Genomic DNA, 14,158 nt, shown 5'->3' with positions numbered 1-14,158 from the left:
CTGCTTTGGGCTTTGCAAGGTTTATATAAGAATGCCATGTTGATTAATTTAATATGAAGATTGTGCTAATAGCAAAATGATATTTTCATGACATTAAAACAAAAGTATTTAATATACTTTGTTTGCTAAATAAGTGAGCTCTTTATCCACTGAAAAACATTTTGTTTGCTGATCAATGTTTTCTACTTGTTTAATGTAAAAATCTTGAGATGTTTTTAATTGCAGCACAGTCAGCATCTTCTGAGAGATTTTGCCATTAGTTCTTGCAAATCTAAATTCAAGTCATTCATCTTTGCCTGTTTCTTTTTCAGTTCTGAGCTTGCAAATGACTTTGGTTTTGTGGAAACCTACTTCAAATAGAACCGAGCATTATAAAAGATGAACTGTGGGGCTTTATTGATAAAGACAAGTTCAAAGCTACAGCTGCACAATGGTTGGCTGGTGGTTGTCACCTCAAAGCAAGAAGGTCTCTGATTCATGAGGCCTTGCCTGTGTGAAGTTTGCATAACCCTTTCTTGTGTGTTGTATTTTTATATCCCTTGAAGCTGGGAATTCTTGTGCTGTGTTCAGTTTGCAAGTAAGAAAACCAGTGGGATTTAATTGTTTTAGTCAGTGAACAAACTAACAACTATTAGCCAAACATGCTAGAGATGCACCAAGTGGAGTTTTGCGGTCTGTTCTGTTAAGTCTGCCCGCTATGAGCAGGCATTAACTATTTTTTCTTGAAACAAAGGAAATGTCAGTCATTATGTGTGAGACAGGATTCTGTGTAAAAATGGGGTTATACATTAAAACAAAGACAAATGTCAGACTGCTAATAAAATATAAAAAAGAGAAATTAAGAGCAACAGTTAAACCAGCTTGAATGAACAGCAGACAATCCTCTTTAGAAAAAAAAATATTTTTAATACCAATAGTAGCTAACTTTGCCTTCTCACCCGAGCAACAACTTCCAACCTAAAGAGCACTGTTAGGACAACTTGGATTTACAGACTCCACAAATATTTATGTAATATTTGTGTATTTCTTAGCTTCCAACTGACACCTCTCTTTTTTTTTCATTTTGCTGCCATTTTAGTTACTGAGCACTAGACAGCATTCTGGATTTGTCAAATTTGATTTTGGACTTGGAGCAATGAGATTTCAATTTCTGATTACAAATTGAATGCAGCATAAAGGGACAGTATCAGTGAGTGGGAGAGTCCATGACTCCTTGCTTGTATAGGAACTTGTGTTGGATGTAATTGGCACTAGATAAATTCTGGTATTATTGGTTAAGGCAATGCACAGGATAAGCTAAGTACAGAAAATGAACACACACATAGTTGAAATGCTCCAATTCCTGCAGAAGGATCCACTTTTAAAACAAGTTTTCTGATTTGATTACTGTTAAAACTGCATGAATGAGAAATCAGAAAATAGAGTTTTTCCATTGCTATTGCCTAGTTAGAGAAAAAAAACAACAAAACAATAAGCCAGAAACGGGAAAAACTCATTTGCATTGCCTCCTAAAGACCAAGTTACCTTTGTGATGTTCAGAGTTTTTGACAGCACGTTATAGATCCAGAGATCCTACAGGTTTAACTTTGTGAAAAGATCATCTGTCAGTTCTTTCACATCCTCCTTCCTCCCCTTGTTTTTCTCAGACTTCTAGGGTTTATAGATGTGTGTAGTTACACTGAGACGTCAGTCTATTTTCCACACTTGATGTGGCAGGATGTTTTGTCTGATGTGTGCCAAGTCTTGACATCTATTGTCAAAAGCTCTTAAGGGATCATCAGTGAAATACCCACCTACGTGCACCTGAAAACACAAAAAAACAAAACTTCTATGCCTAGAAATGAGGTCAACTCCCAGCAGCTCATTCAATTTCTTTAGAGGTTGTACGTTATAGCACGTCTACACCACATCAGGAAGTTAGGTTTCTTTAAGATAACTTTAAATGACCCCTTCTCCCACCAGTCTCTCCTATGTTTTTGCAGTTACACTCACACTGACAATCAATCTGTCAGGTAACACACTGGGGAGATCAGGTTAAGGCATGCCTGCAACTTGCAAAAAAAGGTTGGGTAAGAGTAGAGGTGTAAAAAAAAAAACTAGGACAGGATGTTGGATGTTTTTTCCTCATAGTTCTCAGCAAGTTGCAAAGATGCAAAGAAGTGCAAACCTGCATTCTAGTTCAACTTAGTGAATTCTCGCGTTCCATGCAAAGCAAAAATAGCTGTAGATTTATTAAAATATGTGGGAATTAATGATGGAGATGTCACCGAAGACAGCAAAACTTTGGTGGATAAGTTAATATTCTGGTCAGTGAACTACAACCCCAGATTGGCCCTCTTTGATGGCACTTTGTACCTGCTAAGTGCATGAGACAGGCTGCTGCTTTCAGTTAATGTAGCTGGCATTCACACACTTTAGTTATTCATCAACCACAGTGTGTGCGTGTGTGTATTTGTGTTTGGGTTAGGTTTGTTTTTGAATGAGAGAGAAAATCAGAATGAGCCTCAGAAATAGGGGACAGAACAAAAGCCAAAGGGTTTGTGCAAAATTGTGTTTCTATGTCACTCCGTGCACGTCCTATCAGAGTGGAAAGTCAAACATGCATCTCAGGACTATACCGACTTAATTACAAAACCGGTTGTAATTCATCATGTTCCCTATATTTTACAACTCCCGTTAGAGGGAGTTCAAAACTGTTGCTTTCTTTGCACATACCCTGTGACTCATTGGAAAGGCTGCAGGAATGGACTTAACATTTATATATAATGCATTTTCATGCACTTGACAGTGCAGTAGAAAGTTTCGGTTTCGATTGAAGCTATTTCTCGCCCACTCACATTCTTCCTCTCACAACATTAGAAATTGCCAGCTTCAATTCATTTTGTTCAGTAAACAATGACATTGTATCGCTAACTCTCAGGGGTGATGCTCTAGCATCTGGCTCACATCTGCTGTGACTGAAGATTATGTAACAGGTTCAGAGATGCATGATTCATAAAGTTTGAATGTTATGCTTCCTCTTGGTAAATGTGTTATTTATTTATCTAAATATGCACAAGAAATGTATCAGTTTGGGTCTCGTTTTACCTCTAGAACTGCCTTAATTCTTTGTGGGATAAATTCTGTAAAGTGTCAGAAATGTGGGTCACTGTTAGAATGATAGCATCACGTCAGCAGATTTGTCAGCTACATGTCCATAATGTGAATCATGGATCTATTCTACCACAGATCTTGTGTTCCCATAAGACCCGACCGGAAGTAAGGCAGCCCAGAAATGTGCCATCGTGGTAGACAAATGGTAAACAGCGCTACATAGGAGTAGCATTACAGAGATTTCAATTTGTTTTTCTGCTCTTCGAGAGAACAACTTCAGTATCCAGCAAAAGCACATCTTATGAAAATAGGCAACAAGTCATGTGTGCTTCCTGAGAGTCATGGAGTAAGGAGGATCATGATGTAATTGGCTGTGACGATGAGAATTATCTGCATGTGTGTTTGTATTTTAAATGCATAAAGTTGATCCGTTCCCCAAAAAAGGTTCTTTCTACTGTACACATTCTAAATGCAAGCACTCAAAGGATTAATAATAAGATATCTTATTATTCACCAGAACGTGTTTGCTTCTCTACTACCTGCTATTTCTGATGCAAAATAAACAAACATAATGTAAATCTGAGTGCTGCTTATTAACATTATGCAGTTATAAATATCACATAAGCAGTGACCGCGTGTATAGGAATGCAGCAGCAACTGAGTGTCATTTAGACTTTTTTTAATCAAACACATGCTTTGCAACAAGAAGAAAATATGTGTTTGCACATCTACATTTTATAATTATTTTTCATACTTTATGCTGCTGGATCTGCCATAACTTTACTTCTTTGTCTACAAAGTACTTTCTTAAAGCCATCAGTTCAAAACAAGATTGACTGACTGAAAGCATCACAGTTTTAATTCCGGTGAGCCGGTGCAAATGGCAGCCTCACTTTTCTATTCTAGCTAACAGGAGCAGAACTGAGTGACAACTTCTGCTGCTGCTGCTGTAGATCAGGGAGTGTCCAGCTGCTGCTCCAACATACATGAATGTGTTGTCAGTGTTACAAGCGGTATCCCTAATAAAATGACTGGTGAGTATAGAATAATCGGTAAGCGTAATATATCTAGTACCTTTCACATGTTGCTTACTAAATAACCAAACAGTTTAATCCTTTAAAGTTTGAGAAGTCAGACTTTCTCTGTGGGATGTGCTAAAGTGTTGCGCAGCAGAAATCTGTTTCAGATGAGACTGATGAGATTTCTGTGGGTGGATTTGGTCTGGTACATTGTATGTTCACAACAGCTTGTAATTTACAGTCATTACACATTTATAGTTTTCTTTTGCACCTTCAGAGGATGCCTTAATAGCCTTTTTCAAGAATTGCTCTATCCTCCTGTTACGCTTCAACAGCACTACTTATTTTCATACAGTTTAAATTAATGCAGTGCCATTTAACACAGTTAGTCTTTTCGAGTTTAAATAATTACTTACACAAACGTTTCCTTAATTGATTATTCAAGTGAAGGAAATCCCCCCCTTTTTCTATGTAAATGTACAGAGCAAGAGTATTTCCTCTGCTACTGTATTGTAGTAAACATAGAAGCAGAAACATGTCTGGTCATTCAGCAGAGTAGAAACACAGTGAACTTGAAGATCGTAGTGCGTTAAAGCAGCTGACCGTAGTGGTAATGTGTTATAAATGTTGTATAGCTGCCATCTAGTCTGGTTGGAGAAAGCTATTTATGTGACTCTGTGTGTCTCACATTACCAGGCTGAGTATCCAGAGTCTGTAGGTGACAGACGGGGGTAACCTGTGGGTCATCCTCTGTGTTTGAACATTTGAGGCTCAAAGAAAGCCCTGCTGAGCTTTTAGACTGTTTTCTAGTTAGAAAGTGTCGTCTATTACGAGCTTTTTGTTAGAATGGTGTGTTAAACATCAGTGCGTGCTGTTTGCGGATGAACTATGTCAACTTTTGCTGCCAAGCAGTCTTGTTGTTCTTCATGTGTTTAACCCTAATCCACTGTTCAAGAGTATGTGGGTGTGTGCATGTGTGCAATTCCTGGTTTTGCATGAATGCTATGTATGGCACAGGCAATAATCCACCAAGCTGTGGACGCACTCTGACCACTGGCTGGATTAGGCTGTTAATCCCTTTGGTCCCACAGCTCAACTCTGCATGCAAACACACGCACACACACCCACACACACACTCGCTCACATATATTGCACATTGTGATTTGAATCTCATCAGTTATATGCTGTCAGTCAACACCAAAAGTCATTAGTGGTGTCCTTGTGATTCTTTTCTTGCTATTTTGTGAAATGTTTTTGAGGAAAAAAGTATTCATAAAATGTTTGAATGTAAAATTGGACTTTTTTTTTGATACAATAGCAGACTTTACTACTTGTATATCTAGAATCGAGTTTGTCTTAATTTTAGCTCAATATATAGGCAATAATTTTTCTTTTTTTGAGACTGTTAAACATCCTGATTAATAGAAAATGATGTATCCTAACAAAAATTATTACTAAAATGCTGAACTGGGATCTGGTTGGAGTCTCTGGAGATCACATGGAGGCTTTCTTTTTTCTTACTGGGTAGGATCTTCATTGGATCATGTCAGAATCTACTGAGCTGTCATGGCGAGTTCCTCTGGGTTCCATTCTTGAAACTATAGTTTTTGTTATATAATCTTTTTTTAAGTCTGTTAAATCATTTTGGTGAGTTTTCCACTCTTTAGCAAGTGTTTTTCACTAGGGGTGTCTCAATGCCAGTTTTTTTCCACACAAAATACAAGTACTTCAGTTTAGGTACTTGCAGTTAACAAGTTGGTACTTATGCTTCCCAAAATAACTTTATGTTATTTGTTTTACCAGATCATAAATGGAGCATGATGCACAGATTGTTTAGTCTTCAACTTCTTTATCAAATTACTCATCAAAACATGTGTTTTTTGCTAGAGTTTATATCTATGGCAGGACCCTGACCCAAAATTTGGGCCTGGTCAGGACAGAATAATTTGCTTAGTGGTCTGGTTGGGTTTAGACTTCTGTGGCACATTTAGTAATACATAATATGAGAAAGCTAAAACAGAATGCACAAAAACATAGTTTTAATAGGTTTAAACTTTTGCTGTGATCCATACGCTTGTTTACGTGACACCAGTGACTAGAATCTCTCACACCGATACTTTTTGAATCCATGCGCATGTGCATTCGATGACATGCTGAAATCAGATCCCCATCTAGTGGCTTGGAAGCAGAAATACAGCTCAAGATGTCTTGGCGGTGCCGTCTAAACGTCAAACGTTTCTCCAGTCGACATTTAGAAATATGGCAGTTTTCAGTCATTGGTCTAGTGTAAATGCAGACTACATAGAGGAGTAGGTAGCTTACCCTGTTGAGGAAGGAAAGAAATTAAGGTCCAGATGTTCATCAGAGTGTAACCCCTAATTTACACTGCATCTGGCTTCGCTCTGCTGTGCATTTCACAGGCGTTCCAGAGTACCTCAATTTCCACTGGTGGCGTTCCTTCTCCTCTCCAATTTGCTGCTAACAGCAGAGGTGCAACAAGAAGCATGTGCGGGAAATGAGGGATTGTACATTAAAGCCGGTGATAAAAAGGATGAGTGGTGTCATGTAAAATACTGTCGTTCTCAACTTCCAAAATTAATATTTTCCCTCCACTGGTCTCCCACTTTGTTTGCCTTGACTGGCGGACCTGCTGTGACTTGATAGGTTTCTGAATTAAAGCCACATGCTTTGTGTGTACGCATAGTAATAACTGATACATTCGGATATATGTATAAATATACCCTTATTTTCATTAATATATCTAGTTTGTGGGCAAATATAGTCTGTCATGGTGAATTATTTTGAAAATATGGATTTTGGAGTTTGTGCTCGTGCAGGTTCAACTGAAGACAATGACGGGTGCATATGTATTGCGGAGGCTGCGCCAGGATGGCACAGAACAGACCCGGAGTAAACCAGAGTAAACCAGGAGCAACAAGCAACAATAAATGCCCACGCAGCTCCACCCTGTTCTGCTTCTATCAATCATGTATCCCAGATGATAAAAGCTAATCTACTGGTGGTCCAAAAACATAGTAATTAAGCTTAATTAATTAAATATAATATGTTGCCCCCCTTGTTGGTAGCTTACCTAAGCACAGAGGGCAGTCTGCTTGTTAAGTGTCCTCTGTGCTTACCTTGAAATATCTCCAGACCAGAGGGTCGCATTAGTCATATTTCTGTCTTTGACAGTTTTTTAAAACAGTGGTGTGATTACAGGCAAGTGGCTAATTTCTACCTCTAGTCCTACTTGTTGGACAATCTTACATAATAATAAAAATAAATATTGCAAATAATACTGTACATTGCAGTGACAAAAAGAGCAGTCCTAAGATGGATCTCACTTTAACAGTGACCTAGCTACATGGCAACACTATTTTGTTTCACAGACTCCCAGAGCAGTGATGCTTTCTTAATTTCCTGTCTTCTTCTCTCCTTCCCCCTTTTCCCACCATCTCTAAAAGCCTGTGACTGCTGGTCTCTCCCATGCTTTATCACAGTATGTGTGTGTGTGCGTGTGTGTGCGTGTGCGTGTGTGTGTGTGTGTGCATGTGTGCGCGTGCGTGTGTGTGTGTGACCTTATTCTGCCTTTTGAGATTGCAGTTTAATAGAACCCTTCCTCCCTGATGAACAATGATAAGCTAATGACTCGGGAATTTAGTAGCCATATCTGCCTAAAGAAAAACAAAAAGAGGAAGTGGTGACAAAAGAACCAAAAAGACCTTAAAATGTACAATTAATTACTCTGAAATTTCCCTAACAAAACTTTTTGAGGGAAGTGCATTTATGGAACTAGTTTCCTCCTTTCTTGTTCAGATTTGTGGTATGAGAAGAACTGTAGGTCTGATATTTTTGGTTGCTGTTTACATGCTCTTATGATTTGAATGTTAAAGCCTGTAACTTCATTTTGGTTTAATTTCAAAATTCGGCTGAGGAGGTGGACAGAAAAGCACTGCCGGATTGATGTTTTAGGTAGATTCATGGGTGTGGCCACATGCGCATTAGTTGTGCAGTGTGCTGCTATGCTCTGTTGCATTAACTTGAATACCTTTCTTTTCCTCAGTGGGTTAAATGATCTCCTCCTCTGTTAATGTCAATGCGGGGCTCGTTTTTGTTACAACTTTTATGACTCCCATAAAATATGTAATTTTTACACAGGACTGATTCGTCCATCACATTTGGTGAGTTTCCATATAGGTTTAGGCCTCCACAAAGCTAGTTCATTTGACAGAAGCATAATAAGAAGAAATAGTGTGATTATAATATGCTTTCGCAGCGCTTTCACTGCTTTGCCCTAATACAACTTCATATACACAAAGCTAGAACTGCCACAAGGGTGACTTTAAATGCCCCATTTAAACCTCGTTCAATTCACCTTGCAATTTTACAATTAATGTAATTCTTAATCAGTTAAACAATGATTTAAAACCAAAAAATGCTATTTTTATTTCATAGACAAAGTTTAAGTATGCATCAAGTGTTTATGTGTTAATCATTATCGTCAAAGTAAATGTCATGCAAAAGCTTATTTGTCAATCAATTCGCCTGAGAACTCTCAAAATATATAGGGACAAATCAACCACAGTTTTAACTTACTTTGTCACAAAATCAAAATTATGAACACCAGTTTTCGTGTCACTAATCTATATGTGATAAAACAATAAACAAATATTAAATGAACAGAACACAAACTGGAAGTCAAAAGTCAATAAAAAGAGTCATATAAGTAAGAATATATTATTCTAACTATTTACACTTGGCTATTTACAATGAAGCTAATAAAATTATGTACAATTTGCAGCCAGTGTAGATTCCCTCTCTTCACCTGGCACAACTCCTGCTGCAGATGTCAGAGGTTTTATTTTTAGAGCACCATCTCTGCACTTGGCACTCCCCCTCTTTTTTGAGCTTGCTGAACTTTTGAGTCCTGATGGGTTAGACTTCCACCTTATTTTATCTGCCTTGATTGCTGTCTCCTCACCCATAAAATCTGCACAAAACTCCTCTGCCAGCTTCTGCAGAAATGTGTGTGCAACAGGACATGAGTATTTAGCTATTTCTGTAAGGTATGTCATATAACACATCAATTGACCATCTCCACATATCACCCTTTACTAAATATCTACTATCCAAATATTCCACCTGTGTTTTGTCTCGGTGCTCCACAGACTCTGGCTTTGGATTCATCCAATGAGTGATGCACAGTGCTAAGGATACAAACATTTTTGTGAAACATTCCCTGAAAAATGGACAAAAAAGCAGAAATCTTTCATTAATTAGAAAAATCCTTACTGTCCAGAGAGATTACGTGACAGCTTTTTCTGAGTGACATTACATTTTTTTTTTTACATTCAGAAAGTAAATCAATTACCTTGAGAAGCTGTCATAGGACTTTATTATTTTTTACTTGTTACTTCAAAGATGTTCACACAAACGGATACAAATAATTTCTCTTTTCCTCTGCCTGCATTTTCTCCACATAGTGACCTGCCATCTGTGTGCCTGGTGTTTCCAACTCCAGCTGCCTTTGGGATGTGCAGAATTATAACAGTGCGCAATTACTTGTCTGCATGTCAAGAGCTTTGATTATGCCTTGCCTGTCACTAGACAGCAAACGTGCAAGATAAAGAAAAAGGAGGGAGAGACACATCAGTCACAGTTGGATACGTGTGTCTGAGGAAACAAGATCGTTTTTTGGACAGGGCCATCAAGTGGAGGGGTCAAAATGCCCCCCCCCCCCTATTCTGGTGCCCATGTGAAATGGTGAAGTCGCACTCTGATTAATTTATAGAACAATGAGACAGAAATACCCTTATTATTCTATGAGCAAGAGCAAGTTTCAGACATACAAAGGGAAGGCAAAAGAATCTGTAACACTGATGTCTCATCAAATCGTGCCTAGAGTCTTACCCAATGTTCAGCCAGGTGGATAATAATTACAGCTTTGACAAGTTAAACCATTAATCAACCACTTATGTGTGTTTACCAAATGTACGTGCAAACAAAGTAATGCTGATGTGAGCTGACACATTAATTAAATGCTTCAAGTTTTGGAACGGTGTTAGATGAGTACAGTCAGTGGAAAAGCTCTGATTACACAGAGACTTGAACTTGCTCCTGAACTTGTCACACTTAGCTTTTTCTTAGACCTGTTATTAAACCTCATCCTTCTTCCAATGAGGAAAATGTCCTGTTTTGACCACAATTGATCTCCCTTGTGTAGAATGGTTTTGCATAGTAACAACCACACGAGAGACATGTACATGGGGAAATCTTAGTCTGTATATGTAAGTGGGAAAATATACATTTGTGTCAACTAATAGGACTTCCAATTTAGGCAAAGCAGTGAACTTCAAGACTGCCCAATGGGATTTCAGAGGAATATAAGCTGGACTTGATACAAAAGGGCAGGCAATTGTCTTAGTCTTAACAAAGCATTTGTGCATGTTTTTGGAAGGTCTTTACACAATACACTTAAATGGCATTCACTGTTAATGGATGAATAATGTAATCAGAATAGCAGTAAGGTAACCTGCATTACAAGCAGTACTTTGTATAATATGCAACCTATTGTTAAACAAGAAAGCACTTTGTACTTCAAATTTGATGCTGGTTGTAAATGATCACAAAAAGACAATGCAAAGAGGATTTGTTTTTCAAAATAATTTTATAATATGGTTTTAAGGTTCGAGGATTTTAGTAAGACAGACATCATATTTGTCATGATTCTGTGTGGTTTATAGGGGACCCCAGAGAGACAGGGGCAGCAAGTGGTGTTGAAAGCTTAACAAAAATGATGAACAAAAACATATTTAAATTGTAAGGAATGCAGAGAGCCATTGTAGAACAAAAAAAAAAAAAAAAACAGGAACCAGGAACAAAATCCAGCAGAGTAAATGGGGACGCAACAAGATATAATTGGAGAATAACTGGAGGATTCAGCAAGCAGTGACTGAGAATGAGTAGTATGTTTACTAGGGAGTTTGATTATAGAACAAGGAACAGATGGCTGATTAGAAACAGGGTGCAGGTGTGTGGCTAGAGAGCCGAAGGCAGGCTGAGGAGACAGAAAGAGAGAGTTAAAATAGCACAGGAGGCAACGGAAAGTATACAAACTGGGTAACTAGGTAAATAAATCCAACACCAAAGAATGAGTAGACATAAGGAACATAACAAAACTAGAGCAAGGTGGAATAATTAGACTCAAGAAATACACATAAACTAGAATCACTAAGAAAGAACTGAACTAAAATAAAACAGAAACAAGGCTGATTTAATCAAAGAAAGACACTAGGACCACAGAATAATAATGAAGCTAAAAGAAATGAATCAAAACCTAAAAACAACTCAAAACAAATCAAGGTCTTGGCAATATTATTCATTGTTTCTCTTCAGAGCATTAATATTGTTTATTCCATACAAATATTGTATATATATTTTTAACAGTTTTCTATGTTTGTTTTTTGTGGAAAGTCATAATTTCTTCATTTTTTCCCCTCAAAGAAGCCCCTTTTCTAATGTGATCATACATAAAACTTTCAAATATCTTCTTGGACAAAAAAAATGTTTTGTGTTTAATTTCCAGTATGATGTTACTTACAATGTTCAGAGGCAAGTGTACTTTAAGTAGTGTGTGATAGGAATCCATAATAAAACTTTAAACTGACTAATTACCAATATGTAGATGTGACTATTTCATCCATCTCACACCTCATGTTTCCATATTAAATTATACATTTCATACCTGCATGCAGCAATACCATAGACAAGTCAGGTGCAGTCAATTTGAGTAGATTTTTTTTTTTTTTTTTTACATGACAGCAGTAAAATTTTTCATTTTAATGCTAATTTTTGGATTTTATCTTCAGTCTTTTCCTTACCTCTCTAACTCTTGCATTGTCCCTCTGCCAGGGGAGCACCTGCGCATTTGTCCCCAGGGTTACACCTGCTGCACCATCGAGATGGAGGACAATCTGGCTACGCTCAGCCGCAGGGAGATGGAAGGACTTCTCAGAGAAGCTAAGCGACCCTTACAGAGCTCACTTTCATACAGTTACAACACCTTCAATGGTGAGTAACAGCATTCTCAATAACTGCAAGCAGCTGCAAAGCGTTCCATGTGATGCATCTCTTTATATATTCAGTAAAAGGGCATGACCAGATAAAATGTTTTTCACTCCCTGGAGAGAGATAATATTGTCTACAAAAGAAAATAATCTAGAGCAAAAGGGGAAATTATTTTAGTGAATTGTTAAAGTGGAAGGTTCCTCCTGGAGTTCACTTATCATGCAGCAAGGCTCAAAATACACCTCACAGTGTTCCCACTATTGGGTTGTCAAGGTTCTTGTGTCAATCATAGCATAAACTAACAGGCCGGATGTTTTTCAAGCGATTTTCATCTTCAACAAATCACTGTTTTACTGCCTTCTTAATGCGTTGTCAGCAGTAAAACGTTAGAATACAAATGTATGCAGCTTTTGTTACCAAATCTAGGAATTTATTGTGGCGTACGAAATGACTTGGTAGTAGAGTGACTTGGCAAGCTTTCTGCCACCATTGGTAGTACTTTATATATAAGCAGTGGTGATGGTGTGTGATGTTTCGACTCGTACGTAAGAGACTTTGAGAGTCAACATCATACAGCACAATGAAATAGGACATTACTGTCTTAGTAAGACTTGAATAAAAATTTAACCTATAACAACACAGAGACAACTCATTGATGAATGGGTCAGTGTCCTGTATAGTGACATGCATACCCGGTCCAAAAGGGATACTGATGGTTGTTCTCCAAACATATGAAAAAGTAATTTCCATTGTTGAAGATTGATGCAACAAGGTAATTATATGTCTCCAAAGACTTACTCCAGTTAATGGAAGGGTGCTTTTTCTGCTCCACTTCTTAATCTTAGACAGTTTGTGACAATAGCTCTGTTGGCCAGAGCCGAGCTTGACTAGTTTGTCTGACCTTTTCAGAGCACAGTGATTAGTGGCTGAGTGAGACTTGTTTGCTTTTCTTCCATGACTTTGTGCCCTTCTTTCTCCTGACCCTTTCTTTTTACTCTCAGCACTGAGTTGCAGTGCCAAAGGGATACCGTCACTGCACCAAAACAGAAATACGCAATAATATGTGCAGGCCAAGAACCTGTCAGAGATTTGAAGTTTTATTCAAAGTTTGTTTGTGTTTTCCAGCAGTTTTCAAAATGTCCCATTCTTTGGTTAAACATGTAATTTAGCACAACAGGAACCTGCAAACAAACAAAAAAATTCTAACAAAACTCACATTCAAGCAGCACTCATTGCTACATGTTTTATATTATTTTTTAAGTTAAAAAAATAAAAGAAAAAAATAAAGGTTGACATATCAGAAACACTTTTGCATGCTTTGCCTCAACGGTCATTTGGAGATCATTTTGTTCAGAGGCTTGACAAACAAGTAGGTGCAAGTTTATGATAATTGCTTGTGATTTGAAACAGAAAGATAATAAAATTGTTCTTTCTTGTTCATCACAAATGCCGCTACAAGCTTTAATCTCCTATTCTCTGCCTTAGACCTTGGGAGTTTGCAGGGAGGCTTAAAGTGTGTTAAGTTGTTGTTTATCTGGGTTTTGTGGTGTATTATCTCACAAGAGCACAAATAATTTAGTTGTAAATGAAGTTGCCAACCCTACAGACTGGGAAGCTTCCTATCTATTAGACATGAGGTTGGAGATGTCTCTTGAGCATGCTTTTCTAGCTAATGGGAAGCAGACTGATTATGATACGTTAGTATTGGGAGCTGGTATAAATTAGATGCCGTTTGTCAAATCAGTAAATTTACTTCACTAATTTATTGAAAAGAGGCTGCCATTACATTGCCTGTTAGTAACTCCTCACTGTAGGTGGTATTTTTTTGAGTTTGCCATAGCCCATAGTCAATTCCTTTGCCAGCTTGCATCTTTATTTTGTATTTATGCATGTCTATTTCATCCTTTATTTGTAACTATAAAGGTATGGTTTCATACCTATAAACCATGATGTTCCAGTTAATATTTTGCTGTAGTTAG

At 37.7% G+C, this 14,158-nt stretch overlaps 1 protein-coding gene across 1 annotated transcript in view; it reads left to right on the top strand.

Moving 5' to 3' along the window:
- Nucleotides 1-14,158, top strand: part of gpc1b (glypican 1b) — a 63,509-nt gene that overhangs the window by 24,669 nt on the left and 24,682 nt on the right. Inside the window, exon 3 of the mRNA XM_008433799.3 lies at nucleotides 12,024-12,182. Within this exon, the coding sequence (XP_008432021.2) occupies nucleotides 12,024-12,182 (159 nt within the window). The remainder of the gene's footprint in view (nucleotides 1-12,023; nucleotides 12,183-14,158) is intronic.

The sequence above is a fragment of the Poecilia reticulata genome, chromosome 17, assembly GCF_904066995.2.
Source record: "Poecilia reticulata chromosome 17, P_reticulata-male-v2, whole genome shotgun sequence".
Lineage (NCBI taxonomy): Eukaryota > Metazoa > Chordata > Actinopteri > Cyprinodontiformes > Poeciliidae > Poecilia > Poecilia reticulata.
Note: the sequence above shows the minus strand (reverse complement) of the source record. Positions and strands in the feature narration are given on the sequence as shown.